This window comes from Barbus barbus (genome assembly GCF_936440315.1).
Source record: "Barbus barbus genome assembly, chromosome: 44".
NCBI classification, from domain to species: domain Eukaryota; kingdom Metazoa; phylum Chordata; class Actinopteri; order Cypriniformes; family Cyprinidae; genus Barbus; species Barbus barbus.
The window spans coordinates 22257165-22275000 of record NC_136722.1 but is presented as its reverse complement, the minus strand read 5'-3'; the positions used below and the strand labels follow the sequence as shown (position 1 = coordinate 22275000).

At 36.5% G+C, this 17836-nt stretch overlaps 2 protein-coding genes and 1 pseudogene across 5 annotated transcripts in view; 2 read left to right on the top strand and 1 right to left on the bottom strand.

Annotated features, from left to right (window-relative positions):
• LOC306863680 (DNA repair-scaffolding protein-like) overlaps positions 1–5109 on the top strand; it is a 40973-nt pseudogene extending 35864 nt beyond the window's left edge. The window contains exons 15-18 of the transcript XR_013786098.1: positions 866–959; positions 1242–1298; positions 4688–4805; positions 5087–5109. The product of XR_013786098.1 is annotated as a DNA repair-scaffolding protein-like (transcript). The remainder of the gene's footprint in view (positions 1–865; positions 960–1241; positions 1299–4687; positions 4806–5086) is intronic.
• Positions 5086–7387, bottom strand: LOC306863562 (CCAAT/enhancer-binding protein delta-like). The gene has a single exon (XM_079406977.1). It carries the CDS (start codon positions 6935–6937, stop codon positions 6089–6091), a length of 849 nt encoding a protein of 282 aa, XP_079263103.1. The 5' UTR covers positions 6938–7387; the 3' UTR covers positions 5086–6088.
• A 573-nt stretch (positions 7388–7960) lies between these two features.
• LOC306863561 (DNA replication licensing factor mcm4-B-like) lies at positions 7961–17281 on the top strand. Of its 3 annotated transcripts, none has more exons than XM_079406974.1 (17): positions 7961–8331; positions 9172–9232; positions 9360–9509; positions 9598–9761; positions 10789–10890; positions 11005–11100; positions 11226–11321; positions 12080–12218; positions 12339–12559; positions 12756–12876; positions 13838–14097; positions 14209–14574; positions 14653–14780; positions 15368–15575; positions 15666–15894; positions 16456–16589; positions 16725–17281. In XM_079406974.1, exons 2-17 carry the CDS (start codon positions 9184–9186, stop codon positions 16815–16817), a joined length of 2556 nt encoding a protein of 851 aa, XP_079263100.1. In that variant the 5' UTR covers positions 7961–8331; positions 9172–9183; the 3' UTR covers positions 16818–17281. The 3 variants fall into 3 exon arrangements, with proteins under 3 accessions (XP_079263100.1, XP_079263101.1, XP_079263102.1); XM_079406975.1 differs by having other exon boundaries at positions 8325–8550; positions 16725–16957; XM_079406976.1 differs by lacking the exon at positions 7961–8331 and having other exon boundaries at positions 9112–9232; positions 16725–16957.
• Positions 17282–17836: the final 555 nt, after the last annotated feature.

Below are 17836 nucleotides of genomic sequence, written 5' to 3'. Positions count from 1 at the left end.
ATGTTAAAGATGGGCTGACAGATTAACGTCAGTTCTAGAGAACTAATGCTTACAAACATTATTAAAGCAGCATCACACCTGCAAATTCCTACTTGCATCATCTTGTAAAATGAAGTGTTTATTGAGTCCCAAATGTTTTCTTTATTAAGAAGCAAGTTAGAAAATTGAGTTTTCGCATATTGTATTATAGGGGACATGTTTGTGGCATTTTTATTTTCTTGCCGAAGCCACAAAAAAGATTTAGAGGAAGAGTTCACCAAAAAAACAAACAAATAAAAAAAATTCCTGAAGATTTCCTCACCTTCAGGCCGTCCAAGATCTAGACGAGTTTTTCATCAAGGGAACAGATTTTGATTCCTCTGCAGTGAATGGGTGCCGTCAGAATGAGATTACAAACAGTTGGTAAAACATTACAGTAATCCACACCACTCCAGTCCATCAATTAACTTTTGAAGTGAAAAGCTGCATGTTTATAAGAAACAAATTCATCAAGACATTTTTCACTTCAAACCATTGCTCTAAAATATGAGTCGTCTGTCTGAAATATTGCTTTCTCCAGTGGAAAAGTTGTTTTCTATGAATTAGGAGAGAAATGTGCACAGATCAAGCAAATCATCCAACAGTTATATGATAATGATGCTAGCAACACCAAGGTTATGGGTTTAATTCCCAAAGAATGCATGAAAAAAATACTCCTCCATTTCATTGTGTTTAATCACAACCCACCACATGGCTAAATTGTTTTCACATTCCTGTGTAAGAGTAAAGCTGAAGTGATGAATCATGGTGCCTTTGAGCCCTCAAACTAATAAAGACACAACATTTAAAAAACAGCAATAAAAGTTGCATGTGTGTTGGTTTCTAGGAAAGGATCCCTCTGTTTAGCATGTGGAGCAGTGATGGATGAACCCACCACAAAGATGCAGCTGGAGGTGTTTCTGAGCTGCTCCTCAATCAAGGTGCGATGCTTTCAGCTGCTGTATGTGGAAAATTTTAATTCCCACTGTCGACAAAAACATGTTGTAGTCATATATATATATATATATATATATATGTATGTATGTACAACCCCAAATCAGAAAAAGTTGGGACAATATGAAAAACGCAAATAAAAAAAGTAGTGATTTCTAAATTTACTTTGACTTGTATTTCATTGCAGACAATATGAACACAAAATATTTCATGTTTTGTCTGGTCAACTTCATTTCATTTGTAAATATACATCCTTTCCTGTCATTCAGACCTGCAACACATGGACAGGAGGGTTGGGACAGGAGCAATTTAGGGCTAGTAATCAGGTAAATTGGTTAAATAATGATGTGATTTGAAACAGGTGATGTCAACAGGTGATTGTAATTATGATTTGGTACAAAATCAGCATCCAAGAACGGTCTAGTCCTTTAGGAGCAAAGATGGGCCGAGGAGCGCCAGTTTGCCAACAAATACGTGAGAAAATTATTGAAATGTTTAAAAACAATGTTCCTCAAAGAAAGATAGGAAGAGATTTGGATATTTCACCTTCAACAGTGCATAACATAATTAAAAGATTCAAGGAATCTGGAGGAATTTCAGTGCGTAAAGGACAAGGGCGCAAGCCTAAGCTGAACAACCGTGATCTTCGATCCCTCAGGCGACACTGCATCAAGAATCATCATTCATTTATAAGCGATATCACCACATGGGCTCAGGACTACTTTGGCAAACCTTTAAGTACCACAATACGTAGTTACATCCACAAATGCCAGTTAAAACTGTACTGTGCCAAAACAGTAACAGTGTCCAGAAGCGCCGTCGACTTCTCTGGGCTCGCAGGCGTCTGGGATGGACCATCACACAGTGGAAACGTGTACTGTGGTCAGAGGAATCAGTATTTCAGTAATTTTTTGGGAGAAATGGACGCCGTGTGATCCGGACCAAAGAAGAAAAGGATCATCCAGACTGTTACCAGCAGCAAGTCCAAAAGCCAGGGTCTGTCACGGTATGGGGTTGTGTCAGTGCCCTTGGCAAAGGTAACCTTCACTTCTGTGATGGCACCATTAATGCTGAAAAGTACATAGAGATTTTGGAGCACAATATGCTGCCTGCAAGAAGACATCTTTTCCAGGGACGCCCATGCATATTTCAACAAGACAATGCAAAACCACATTCTGCACACATTACAAAGTCCTGGCTGCGGAGGAAGAGGGTACGGGTACTTGACTGGCCTGCCTGTAGTCCCGACCTGTCTCTTTTGAAGCACAAAATGCGACAACGAAGACCCGTACTGTTGCCCACCTTAAGACTTGTTTGCAGGAAGAATGGGACAAAATTACTCCTGAAACACTTCATCACTTGGTGTCTTCAGTCCCTAAACGTCTTAAGTGTTGTGAAAAGGAATGGCAACATTACAAAGTGGTAAATGCTTCACTGTTCCAACTTTTTTTGAAATGTGTTGCAAGAACCAAGATTGGAATACGTGTTTATTTTGAAAAAAACAATAAAATTCATGAGGAACACATTAAATAATGTGCTGTTGTATTGTTTTCAATGTAATACAGGTCAAAGATAATTTAAAGTACTGTTTTCAGTTTGATTTTAATTTAACATACCGTCCCAACTTTTTCTGATTTTGGGGTTGTAAAAAACAAAGAAACGGATTATAATTTGCATTAATTTAAATGTTAAATATTAATTACTTTCTAAAAATCATATCCAGTTTTATTTAAAAAAAAAATAGAATAAATTAAATGCAACACGGCATATTTTTATTTCTAAATAACTTCCATTACTTTAAATTGTCAGATTTTCATTACTGATACAAAAATGATTTACAGTTTAAATAATTCACATTCATTTAAATTATATTTATTGATTATGCTATTACAGAAAAATCAGGTTGTTTATTTAATAGAACAGATGCAATACAGCAGATAATTTTATGACAAATGCTATCAGATTTTAATTTTTGTTACAGAAAAATCAGATCGTTTTTTTTTTTGTTTTTTTTTTTTAAATGGAATAAATTAAACTCAATACAGCAGACATTTTTATGCTATATAAATACTTTACAGTTTAAATAGCTTACATTAATTTAAATGATATCAGATTTTTATTACTGCTACAGAAAAATCAGGTCCAGGCTTAAAAAAAAGCTTAAATTCAAGACACTACAGCAAATACTAGCATGATATATACATACTTTATACAATAATTTGCATTCATTTAAAATGATATCAGCTTTTGACTACTGTCAAAGCATAAATTTCAGCAGACCTAATATAATAAGACATTTAATAAAACAGACATTTTATGATATATAAATACTTTAAAGTTTAAATAATTTAAATTTTTATTACTGTTATAGAAAAATCGTCCACACTTTATATTGAGGTCCAATTCTTATCATTAAACTATGACTTTTGCCTCAATCTCCTAATTTGCTGCTTATTAATAGTTAGTAAAGTAGTTAAATTTACGTATTGGGCATAGAATATGGTCATGCAGAAAATGTGCTTTATGAGCACTAATAAACAGCCAATATGTTAATAATAGGTATGCTAATAAGCAACTAGTTAATAGTGAGAATTGGTCTTTATACGTTTTACTGAAAAATCTAATTTCTTTTTAAATAGCATAAATTAAAGACAGCAAACACTATTATGATATACAGTATACTTTGCCATTTAAATAATGAAGTACTTATTTTGCACAATGATAATGTGAATGGTATTTTTCACATTATCACGTCATATTTAATGTCATAAAATCATAATAGTACGTTTTATTAATGTAAATATATATATTGGGCTCTTATATGACGTAGACCACTTCATGACAAGTTTTGTGTTTCAATTCTTTGAATTCTGCTCTCTTGAAAACAAACTCATCTGTATTACATCTCACATGACATTAAAATGATGATCATAAACACTCGAGATAGTGAAGCTAGCATGATTTTATCACTCGTGCAGAAACGCAAATGTGTTTATCTTCTGTTTTATTTCCTGGAAATTTCAGCGAAAGTGGAGGGTCACATATTATGGAACAGATTTAAGAAGATATCTCTCATATGTTATCAGAAATGAGTTTCACCCACAGAGCCGCAATAAAGTTTGGACCACTCAGTAAATGATGAGGCATGAAAGGGAAAGTTTATATGTTCTGATCTTAAATGTAAATAAATAAAATTTTGTCAAAGTCAACACTGGTCTTGCCTTATGAGTTTCTGAGTTTTGTCTTTTATTGTTATTTTGACTTGTCTCTTAAGCACAAAATCTCATAGTCTTAAGTGTATATTAATAAGAATTTACTTAATGCTAAGCCATTTTTATAATGCATTTAGTTTTTACTATGCAAAAGAAGCCTGTAACATTATTTGGTCTTATGCTGTCAAGCGAAAATGTCTCAAGATGCTTGATTAGACGAGGTCAGACAGGGTTGATTTCCTGAGGCCTTCAGAGTCTAAATGATTTCCAGGGTTGTCTGTGAGTTAACTGAAAATATTAATGTTTCATAGAGTTTTTTCATATTCCTGCCACATCGTATGAATCAAATGATGATATTAATGCACTCATGTGTTTCAGTTGCCATTACATCTCTTTTAAACTCAACCAGCTGTACCGAGGTAAGATTCTGGACCAGCAGTCTAAAAGTGTCAGTCATTTCTGTTTTTAGTTCATAGTTAATTGTTTGTTTTTTTGTTTGACAGGGTTGCAGTGTGGAAAATGTTCTTGGGTTGGAGATCGGTCCTCTCAGCGTCTTCATCCACGTCGTAAACAGAAGTCACGCTGTTTGGAGGAGTGTGACCTGCACTGACTATAGCACACGTATCTGTTCATTTCATGGTTTAAAAAGAATAATTAGTCAACACTAGTCTTGCCTTTGTATGTAAATAAACCAAAAAAGTGTACAGTGCTAGAATAACTTTACCAATGGCCATTCTGGAGCCTGTGGTACTGGAGTATTTTGAAAACCAGAACTAATAATATTAGTATGAAAGATGCTCATGTGATGTCCAGTATCAGTTGATAAAAGGTTTTTGTGTTGTCAATCAAATGGTGGCATCTACATTATGGTGGTGTTTAAGCTGTCATGCTCTCTATGACAGCTGAATGCCTACATTCACTATAAACGTTTTATTCCACCAAATAACTGATCAAGTCATTTTCATGAAAGATCAATTAATATTATTTCTTCACAACCATTTTTAAGTGTCTAATATAGTATGCAAAATTGTTTTTATGCCTAATTTGACTCCTGTGACAATAAGTACACAATTATACCCAATATGTTCTATGAATATTTATATTATGTATAATGATTATAATTAGTTAGTTATGTCATTGAACTGAATCAACTATGAATGGGTCAAACTAGGATCAAATGCTACTATTTTTATTCACCTGTGAATACCATTGTTGTAGTTTTACTTTTTTCTTTCTAAAAAGTTGCTTCAATTCGTCAAGTTCTTCAACTTGAACCTTAGCAGTATTTGTAGCCCTTATTTACCAACTTATATTTAAAAGCAATACCAGTAGCTTCAGAATTGATCTTTGAGGTCTGGCAAATTAATCTGAAATTTGGAAATGTGTCTCTAGTGTTTACCACAAACCTTATTTTATTCTTAAATCCAAAATCGCTGTTCCTTACAATCCACGTGACTTTTTTGAAGTAGCCGATTAAATTTAAAAATCTCTATAGTCACGATCCAGTCAAGATGATTGACAGCTAAGACCACGCCCCCTCAGACACGCCCCCATGCACACATGCGAGTTCACATGGATCTTTTTGGACATTTCACGTCGTTTTATTATACATTTGTACACACTGTACAATTTCAAACATGCTCTGGCATTAATACGAAGTTTTTGGGAATTATAAAACAGGTATCATAAAAACATATATGAAGTTTTTTCTGTAATAAATTAGAATACAAAAACATTCACAAAAATAATCACGACGACACCATGCGGTGCCAAAGTCCATCATCCAATTTGTAACAATGCACGTCTGCTACAGAAGAACATAGTAATTCAAGTTCACTGAGGTATGTTTTTGGCAAGGTTTTTGGGGAGCTCTCTCTCTCTTCTCTCTCATTCACCGACGTGCGTCACCGACTGTCAACAGCCGCGCGCGCCGCAGTCCCAAACGAAGTGTCTGGCATGCGTTTGAAGAAGTTTCTGAGGCTGCTGAGTTCTCTCGTCAGCTGATCGATGGTTTTGTGCAGGCGGTCGTTCTCGGAGTGCAGCTCGATCATCTTCTGCTGCATCTCTAGGTTGCGCTGCTTCGCCTTGTCCCTGCTTTTACGCACGGCGATGTTGTTCCTTTCGCGCCGCTGCCGATACTCCGGACTGTGCCTTTCGACTGACTTCTTGCCCTTTTCCTTCCCCAGCCTCCTGTGGGTGACGGGTTCTGGCTCGGGTGATGTGGGAGGTGTCGGCTGACCCGTGTGCATGAGGCTCACGGTCGTCTGCGCGCACGTCTCGATCTGAGATGGTAAGGAAGAGGACTGTTCGTTGTCGCTCCAGTCCACCTCCTTCTTGATCGGTGCGCAAAACGCGCCCTTGCCAAATCCCCCATCCTGGTGCTGCAGCCTCTCCGCGCTCTTTTGCGCAAAAGCGCTCGGCAGGTAAAATTCGGGCTTTTCTTGCTTCACGGCGTTGTTGAACAAGTCTGCAAAGAGCTCGTCGTTGCAGATCTCCAGCGGAACCGTGGATATGGACTCGATGTAGGCGCTGAAGTCGATGGCGCTCTCATCATCGTAGATGGCAGGCGCGTTGCTGAGCTCCATCATGTTGTTGCTGCTGTTGTTGTTGTCCTCGGACATGCCATGCTCTCCCCCGGATTTGACATCCCCTGGCATGACTTTATTGTCATAAAAGTTGGTAGGCTCCATGGCCCAGCTCATGTTGCATGGTGGCGTTACGCACTGCGAGTCCAGATTGTATATGTCAGACATGGACGCAGCGAAACTCAAACTCAATCAGCAGATGCTTTACTCGTCCTCAAAAAGCGTAACTTTTCACGCGCAATCACACCCTGTCTCGCGCAACCAGCGCGTATCTCCAAAAGTCTGGCTGTCTCTCGAGCAGTTGTTAAAGTCCTCGTAGCTCTCTGTCGAAACTCTGCTGTCCGCGTGTATAAGTACGAGCGCTCGGCTTGCGTCACGGCATCACCGCCCCCTTCCAGAAGCCAGTGAATGTCCAGCGTCAGTCACATGTTCCGCCTGTGCTCCTATTTGAGGAGACTCGGGTGTGCATGAACGCCTACCAGCAACTTTTAAGAACAGCCTGTCAGAACTTCATGCTGTAGTTAGTAGGACGTGAGGACATGTTTGAATGTGTATGCACGTGTGGAAGGACCTAGCAGTGCGAGAACATTCATGCGCCCTACCAGCATATATACATACATAAATGAAAAAATAAGAATAAAAAATTTAATTAAATTGACAAAACATTTTGGGGTTCGTTCGTGTTTATTATTATTAATGATGTTATTAGGCTATTATGGATTTTCGTTCGCATTAATAATAATAATAGTAATGTTTTGATGATTATTATTATCAATAATAATAATTATTATTAGTATTGTTATGACCAAGTTGAATGCGTATGTATTCAAAGAAGGATCATCGAGAGAAAATTTATATAATACGAATACAAATATATTTGGTTCATTATTATTATTATTAACTGAGTGTTTACTGTATTGTATAGTAGGAAATATACATCCATTTATTCATCTATTATTCACATCCATGTATTCGAGAAGCACGTTGAACGTACAAATATAATGTAAATTGAAACGAGTCGAATTAAAGCAAGAAAGTTTTTAGCTGTTAATGTTACATTTAATTAAAAAAAAAAAAAAAAAGTAAATAATTTGTTTTATTTTCCTGCCTAATGCTTGCATTAATAAATCATCTTCATTAATGGGGCCAAAATGCCATTCATATTTTATTGTGGCACTTCATCTTGTCCACATGGACATCTAGTGGATATCAGAGGAATCGCCTCTGTTTATTCTGCTTTGATGTTCTTTCCCGCGAAATCTTCGGGCGATACCAAACAGTTGAGGGGATTCGTTTATGTCACTCATCCTATAATTGTCAGTCTGCCATTAAGAACATTTGGAAAATAGTTTGTTGTGTTTTAAACATACGTAATTGCAATTTAATTGCGTAATCCAAGAAATAGCGAGTTCTGTATTATTTAAGCACACACGTGTCTCACTTCTCCCCCTCTCGACTGATAATGAGGAGCGTATTGTTGGTTGGTCAAAATTTCCCCGCGAAATTTACGTCACAGACAGTTTCGCGCCACCGTTCACATCAGAAGGGAAGCAGTGCGAACGGTAAGCGTTATATTTCTCTATAAACTCATCGTGTTTGGAAGGAAATGTAATCACGATAACCTAAAAACATATCTTGGTCAATTTCACCTTAACATAGTGCGTTTTAGTCGAAAATAAGAGTTATTCTGTATTCTAGGTGAAAGACTGTATTGTCATTGTTGTGGCTGATGCTAGCCTCTGTCACTGTTCCAGTGTAAATTTAGCAACTCAAAAGTTACTGTAAGTTACATAATTTGTCAAATGTGCTTACAAAATAGATGTGCTACGTAGGATTGCCGATTTAGTTTAAATATTAAGAAAGTTTGGTATGTGGACAGACATGTTGTGTTCCCTGGGCATCTCATATACGTTAAGCATTAAACTTATTTTGCCAAACTAAACCTTTTTTTTTTTTTTTTTCTTCATGTTGTGTTTAGCTAGATATGCTTATTATAATAAGTATTTTGTGACGCATTGCTGTTGTGATGAAGGCCGTGATCTAATTTCTGTCATTCTGGAAAAAAATCTTTAGCCCTGCTAACATAATTTAACAATAACTTTTATTGTATAACACTTATGATAATTTATAATAACTTAAGTCACAAGTGATTAACATATTGAGGTATTAATTTTCATATATGCTGAATAGAACCTGCAACACTTTAAATTTACATTAAATTCAATGTTAGTGCACAAATTAAATAACTTTATATTTAAAATTTAAGAAGATATAATTGTAAACTTAATATAAATGAACCTTATTAATGTCGTAAATAAAATTGTTTTGTAATATGATTTACAGGATTTAGAAATAGTTTTAATGAATTTTGGTTCCAGTTCACTAATTTTGAGATCTTTCAGTTTTGAGTCAAGATGTCTTCACCATCATCATCCCAGAGCCGTAAGAGAGACCCCCCGACCCGTGAGTTACATTGACTTTGAATGCACACATATGCTGGCATGCATGTAGTTTTTTTTTTGTAATCAGTTCCAGACAGGTTTGTTTTTGACTGTTGCTGCATGTGAACGGTTTTTGTATGTGTTTGCAGCTGCGAGCCAGGATCCTCTCTCCCCTCCTTCACAGCGGTCGAGGGCTCATGACACGTCCACAGAGCTTCAGCCCATGCCCACCTCTCCAGCCATGGACACATCCGCTCAGGACGTGTCTCTGTTCTCCAGCCCCATGGCCCCACGCTCTGGTTCGGCTCGTATTCAACTTCTTACTTGCACCGAATTGTTTATGCAACTAATGTGAATTAGGAAAACATCAAGATGTGTTTCCTCCAGTCCTGCAGAGCGAGATCGACGCGAGCTCTCCGCTGATGTACGGCACTCCCAGCTCCAGGGTGGAAGGAACGCCACGCAGCGGCATACGCGGGACCCCGGCACGTCAGCGGGCCGATCTGGGGTCTGTCCGGAAAGCTCCACAGGTCGACATGCATTCGGAACCGGTGAGTGAAAGAGTTTAATCTTTGCATTACTGGTGTGTTTTTAACATTAGTGATTTATTACATTTAACACATCATGAACATTTATTTCTAATGGTTAATATTTTACTCTTGAGTTTGGACTTATTTTTGTGGCTTGTTAATGAGCATCAGGCATGTGATCAGCTAAGGGCAAAACTATAATGTAATATAATTATAATAACAATAATATTCAAAATGATTAATCAAGGAAGTAATATGTGATTACTAGTGCTGTCAAACGCTTAATCGCGATTGATCGTATCCAAAATAAAAGTTTTTGTTTACATGTGTGTGTACTTTGTGTATTTGTCTATATAAATACACACACATACATGTATATGTTTAAGAAAAATATGCTATGTTTATATATTAAATATTTATCTGTATTATAAATAATAGAAATATATACATGTAAATATTTTAAAAATATATACTCTGTGTATATTAATAAATACACGCATGTAAACAAACTTTTATTTTGGATGTAATTAATCATTTGACAGCACTAGATTACACTCTTGTACTTGGTCATACTTCATGTCAGAAAATCCATATTATTGTTAGCTTTAATTGAAGTAACTTTAATCAAATTAAATCTGAAAATATAAATATTACCTGAAAAACTAAAGGAAAATAGAGCAACTAACTGAAATAAGCTGAAGCAATACATTTATTAGCTGTAAATAAAAATAAACTAAAACTGAAATGAAAATAAATGAAACCTAAATGGTAATATTTAAAAAAACAACAAAAACACAAAATTACTAAAAATTAAACTGAATTAAATGAAAGCTGGAAATATAAAAATACAAGCCAGTTCATATAAATTGAAAACAAATTAAAATGGAAATAAATTATACCTAAAAAGTAATATTTAAAAAACTAATAAAATTACTAAATTAAAATATTAAAAATGTCAAAATATTAAATTAATGAACAAACATTACATTGAATAAATAACTTATTAATAATAAACATGAATAAATTAATACAATATTTTCACTTTCAGCCATCAGGAGATGCAGTGGCCGGCAGCGAGCAGGGTGCAGGACAGAGACTGGTGATCTGGGGGACTGATGTCAATGTGGGAACCTGCAAGGAGAAGTTTCAGGTGTGATTTCAGTCCGTCTCACTACACTCATCCACAGCTGACTGCCAAAAACTTGTCTTCCATGACAAAATGATCATTGGTTGAAAATCAGTTTTTTTTTTTTTTTTTTTGCAGCGTTTTCTTCAGCAATTCACAGACCCCAACTCCAGAGAGGATGAGAACGCTGGTCTGGACCTGAATGAGCCTCTTTATATGCAGAAACTGGATGAGGTGAGAAGTGCAGTACTGACTAGAAAGGCATAAACAATGGTTGCACTTGTTTATTCATGCAGAAGCCTTAATATCCAGTTCTTAAGTAATAATATTGCTGCTTTGTGTGTGTGTGTATGTTTCAGATCAGTGTTGTTGGAGAACCGGTACTGAATGTGAACTGTAGTCATATTCAGACATTTGATGCTGATCTCTACCGTCAGCTGATCTGTTATCCACAGGTGAGAGTGATAAGCCTAGTAATAAAAAATAAACATCAAAAAGTTCCTACCCGTAAAGATTGGGGTCAACAAGTTATTTTTTCTTTAAATAATTAATACTTTTATTCAGTATAGTATAAAAACGATGTAAAGATGTTTATAATGTTACAAAAAACTTAAAATTCAAATTCATCTAAGAATTAAAAAAAAAAAAAAAAACGTTTTCAACATGGATGGTTTATGGATGGTACGATGGATGACGGGCGGATGGACAGATGGTCAGACAAATGGATAGATAGATTGATAGACTTAAAGGTGGATGGATGGAAAGACAGACAGACAGTTGTTGGATGGATGAACAGATGGAAAGACAGATGGATTTAATTAACCCATGCAAATGATCAAATTTCGCGACGACGCTGCAGTGGCCCGTTCGGGCAAGTGACAAATCCGTCTACTGTCCCAACCGTCTTTCACGTTGGTCCCGGGCCATCAGGCAGTCCTTATTGTCGAGCCCTGTATAAGAATGATTTCTGAAGGATCATGTGACACTGAAGACTGGAGTAATGAATTCAGCTTTGCATCACAGGAATAAATTACATGTTAACATATATTCAAATAAAAAGTTTATTTTAAATTGTGATATTTCACAATTTTACTGTTTTTTTTTTTTTTTATCAAATGGCCTCGGCGAGCTTTTTCTTTCAAAAACATTAAAAAACTTTGTTGTATTGCCACTTTGACCTGTTATTGAAAGTCTTTCACTCTTCTCCACACAGGAAGTCATCCCCACTTTCGATATGGCCGTCAATGAGCTCTTCTTCGATCGTTTCCCAGACTCCATATTGGAGCATCAGATTCAAGTGCGTCCCTACAGCGCCCTGAAAACCAGAAACATGCGTGCGCTCAACCCTGAAGGTGAGAGAGACGGTGTGTCATGATCGCACGCTGTTATTTATTTTATTTATTTATTACAGGGACAATGCATTATTGATGAGTGTCTGCAGCCGTCACATCATCGTCTCTCGTCTCTTTCAGATATTGACCAGCTCATCACTATCAGTGGGATGGTGATCCGCACCTCTCAGCTGATTCCTGAGATGCAGGAAGCATTCTTCCGCTGTCAGGTGTGTGCGTTTAACACGCGTGTTGAGGTGGACCGCGGCCGCATCGCTGAACCGGCTGTCTGCCGCAACTGCAACACCACCCACAGCATGGCGCTGATGCATAACCGCTCCATCTTCTCTGACAAACAAATGGTGGGTTATTTATTTATTTATTTTATTTTTTTGTGTGTGATTTAATTTTTTTATATTTTAGTTTTATTTTATTTATTTTTTTAACTTGCGTTATATCATTTTTGTAAATAAAGATTTTTGTATTATTATTGCATTTGTTTTTTACCCCAACAAAAAGTGATTTTCTTTTTCTTCGCCATGTGTTTTGTCCTGACAGATAAAACTGCAGGAATCTCCAGAGGATATGCCTGCGGGTCAGACGCCACACACCACAGTCGTCTATGCACACAATGACCTAGTTGACAAAGTGCAACCTGGAGACAGAGTAAACATCACTGGTACGACCTGTTGTCTCTGATGATTTATGTGGTTTTATATAATAGCTAATCATGTTTGGTCCTTCCTCTTTCTGTACTTTATGAACAATGCCTGGATTCTAGCTTCCTCAAAGTTATGGCGCAGGAATAGTTAACAGCTAGACTTTCAGAAACATTAAATATTGGAGTGTTTTGATATTATTGTACTTGAATTCTTTTAATAAAGAGTACTTTTCTGTAGAGAAACTCCTAACTGATAACGGTTGTTAAAAATTAATGTTCAGATTTCATAACATTTGTGTTTTTCTATTATAAATGATAGAATATTATAATATCTATTGCTTATGCATTATTTTAATGTTGTTTTAAGTATTGTGTTATTTAATATTTTCGACTTTTTAGTATTTATTTGTAGGTTATGAACATTATTAATATAACATTAAAACTTTTATATCTTTTTATTATATTTTGACATCGTTGCACAATATATTATTATATTAATAGTATATAATATGGAATATTATTGTGTATCAATTATTTATTTTTATTTTATAGTGTCATTTAATATTTAATTTATAGTTTTACAATATTGTAACATTGTTTTTATATGCAGCTACATATCATAATTAATACATAATGTTATTAATATTCTATTTGTGCTGTTGCTATTTTATGTTATAAAATTCTATACATTTTCATTGTTATTGTTTATTCATAGAATATTACATTTCTAATAATAGTTATATATCTTATATAAAAAGTGTTACGTAATATGCTATAATTATAAATGATAATAGAAGTCGTAGACATTATTCTTTATAGCTTATTATTTGTATTGTTTATCTAATTTATCAAGAGAATTTTGAATTAAATGTTTTAAAAACTTTGATTTTAATTGAAGTTCAAACTGTTTTTTTTAATGTATTATAATATAGCTGGAATTGTGAGAAGTCTAACCAGCATGTCTTGTTATTCTCATCAGGCATTTACAGAGCTGCCCCCATGCGTCTGAACCCTCGACAGAGCCAGGTGAAGTCTGTGTACAAGACCCACATCGACGCCATCCACTTTCGGAAGACAGATGAGAAGCGTCTTCACGGACTGGACGAGGACGGCGAGCAGAAACTCTTCACCAAAGAACGGGTCGCAGTGCTCAAAGAACTAGCGGCCAAACCGGACGTCTACGAACGCTTGTCCTCCGCGCTGGCGCCCAGCATCTATGAACACGAGGACATCAAGAAAGTGAGTTTTATTTGGTACTGCTTAAGACGGCCTCATGTTTTTCCTTAGAACAGATGCAATTCAAATGTTTCTGAGGATGTGAGTTAATAGTAGGCTTTTTTTTTTTCCCAGGGCATCCTGCTGCAGTTATTTGGTGGGACCCGTAAGGACTTCTCTCAGACAGGGCGTGGAAACTTCCGCGCAGAGGTCAACATCCTGCTTTGCGGTGATCCGGGTACCAGTAAATCCCAGCTGCTCCAGTACGTGTTTAACCTGGTTCCTCGTGGTCAGTACACATCTGGGAAAGGATCCAGTGCTGTGGGTCTCACAGCGTACGTGATGAAGGACCCGGAAACCCGACAGCTGGTTCTGCAGACAGGAGCGCTCGTGCTCAGCGACAACGGCATCTGCTGCATCGACGAGTTCGATAAGATGAGCGACAACACGCGGTCTGTGCTGCATGAGGTCATGGAGCAGCAGACGCTCTCTATTGCTAAGGTGAGGGTGATGCGTGAATGATCACTGTGATGATTGATTGTCAGGACAGACCATTAATGCAGTTTTTGTGTGTCATAGGCTGGAATCATTTGCCAGCTTAATGCTCGGACCTCCATCCTCGCCGCAGCCAATCCGGTGGAGTCTCAGTGGAACCCCAAGAAGACCACCATAGAAAACATCCAGCTTCCTCACACACTTCTGTCCAGGTGAGAACACATGACACAATATTTACAACACACTTAACATCATAATGTGATGAGATTTGGAAATTCTGTAAAACGAGAACGATTTATCCATCGGGATTATAGTTGATTGTAAAAAGTGAGCTACACTACTGTTCAAAGGTTTGTTTATTATAGTTAACTTAAACCGTGAGAGAACATTTTTGGTAAAGCTAGTTGCAAAAACAAAACTTCTCATGTAATTTAGTAAGCTTAATATAGTAAAAACAATAATAGACGCTATTTAAAAAAAGATTAAAAATGACAAACACATCACAAAATTTACTAAAACTTCAAAATTAAAATAGAAACACAATCAATATCTTATAAATATAAGAAAAAATATATATATTAGGGGTGACCCCGAATAGTCGACGATTCGATGCTTTGATGGGAGGAGCCTGATTCGACTCCCATTCTCACAGTCGAATATTCACAGGGTGTTAAGATCATGCCATTTTGGCTATATGGGGGTGCTCAATGTCTAATTTCACATTAATCCAACAGCTTTTAGCTTTTTTGTTAAACATTTCTCTTTATTATTGTTAAACTAAAAAATCTCTGCTTCTTAGGTTTGATTTGATCTTCTTGATGCTGGACCCTCAGGATGAGGCATATGACAGACGTCTCGCGCATCATCTCGTATCTCTGTATTATCAGAGTGAGGAGCAGATTGAAGAGGAGCATATGGACATGGCCATGTTAAAAGACTACATCGCTTTCGCTCGCACGTCTGTGCATCCCAGACTCAATGAGGAAGCTAGTCAGGCCCTGATTGAGGTATATAAACAATATAGATCAATGTACCTGTAGTATGATATATAATACATGTTGACAATATCAAATGAATTGTAATTTTGACCTTTGCAGGCCTACGTAGAAATGCGTAAGATCGGCAGCGGCAGAGGGATGGTGTCTGCGTACCCCCGTCAGCTGGAGTCTCTCATCAGACTGGCTGAAGCTCACGCTAAAGTACGTTTCTCGAGCAAAGTCGAGTCCATCGATGTGGAGGAAGCCAAGAGACTGCACAGAGAAGCCCTGAAACAGTCCGCAACTGATCCCAGGACAGGATTCGTGGATATCTCCATCCTCACCACAGGTTAGGGTTTAGAGATGCTGTAATAAACTGTCACATGGTCTTATTTATAACTCGAAAGAAAAGTATTCATATTAAAATGTTAAATTTATTAAGAGTACTTATAAATGATAAATTATAATAATGTAAGTACCAGCACTTCTTTTTCCACTTCAAGCACTGTGTATATATTATATATATATATATAGAGCGAGAGAGAGATATTAGCTACAGTTTTCACTTTGAAAATGTTCATAATCAGTGCTATTTAAATTATTATATTTTATTATATTTTAAAATGGATAAAATAGTAACTAATTAGTGATGTAATTATATAAAATACTTATTTATTTTATCCTCCGTTTCATTTCACCAATTATTTGTTAATGTCGTATGCAGGTTTGGTGTCATGGTTTTAATTGGTTGTTTCTGTAAAGATATGAACCACTGCTGACTCAATAAAAAAACAATTAATATAAAAATTAATGTATTTTAAATGAATAAAGTAGTAATTAAATAGTACCTGTGGATGTTGTATGCAAATTGAAGAGAGTCTGATGGTTTTGATTGGTTGTTTCTGGACAGGGATGAGTGCTACAGCACGCAAGCGTAAGGAGGAAGTGGCTCAGGCTCTGAAGAAACTCATCCAATCAAAGGGCAAAACACCAGCTATGAAGTACCAGCAGCTGTTTGATGATCTTCGTGGCCAGTCAGAAGCGGTATGTTTTCCTTGAGTTATTTTAATAATGCTAATAATGCATAGCCACTCCAACTATATATGTTATGAATTTATGTAAACTGCAAGCCTGGAGCCCAAGGAAAATCTTGACTTGAATATTTTCCTCCTATTTCAGGCCATCACTAAGGACATGTTTGATGAGGCCCTCAGAGCACTTGCTGATGACGATTATCTGACCGTCACAGGAAAGACTGTTCGGCTTCTGTGAACACTGGCTCTGCCTGACTGCTGCTTCCTCTTTTGTTACTTGCTTTATCCTATTCTCTGTTTCTATAGAGCGATTATTGTTAATAGTGACATGTGTGAACAATTTCTGCTTGCAATAAATGAATTTTGTTGTTCAAGAGAAGACTTTATAGCTGTTATTTACATAATCAAATATGCAAAGCATCTATTCACTGATCCGAATCAATCACATGATGCTGGTTAAAACCTCAAAGAATCACTAAAACAAGGTGCAAGAACAACAGTACAAAACCAAGTAGGACAAATGTATATAAAAACACTGGATGACAACGTATTATCACACAGGAGCTAGAGCTTCTGATTTGTTAAATGGAATATTTACACAATGGAAACAAAATGAACAGAATAGGAGAGAAAATAGATGGAAAAGCTGCCCATAAGTCTTCTGTTTCTTTGTAATAATTGTATAAACGAAATGGATATGGCAAATAATCCAGTGTATCTGCCCTTCCGCTTTGGAAAGCGTCAAATTATTTTACAAAGCAGCGTAGCCAATCACAGACATGTCTGGTGGTTTCTACAACGCAATGGCCAATCAGAAGTGTTTGGGTTGCAATCCACGCACTCACTGCTTTTTGTCCAGGGACGAGTCCTATCATGCTTGTAACTTCATTAAAAAAGTTTCATTGTGGTCACATTCATCGGTCAAAACTCAACTTTGTGCGATCGTGAAGAATGAGTGACAGTTCTGAATAAATTTAAAGGGAGCACTCTTTGCATGCTGTATACCAGGGGTTCTCAAAGTCTAAATCTGAATTTTCATCGGAAACAATCGGTATTACAAAACTTGCATAAATCAACACTAATTTTTGGGAAAAATAAAGTGCCCTTTGCATTCAAAATACGTTAATAACTAGTGCAAAAGTGGCAAAACAATTTAAGTGTCCGCATTAGAGGTCGACCGACAAGGGTTTTTTCTTTGGCTGATATTTAGCAATCAGGGCAGCCGATATTATATGCAGATTTTTGGCCCGATATGTT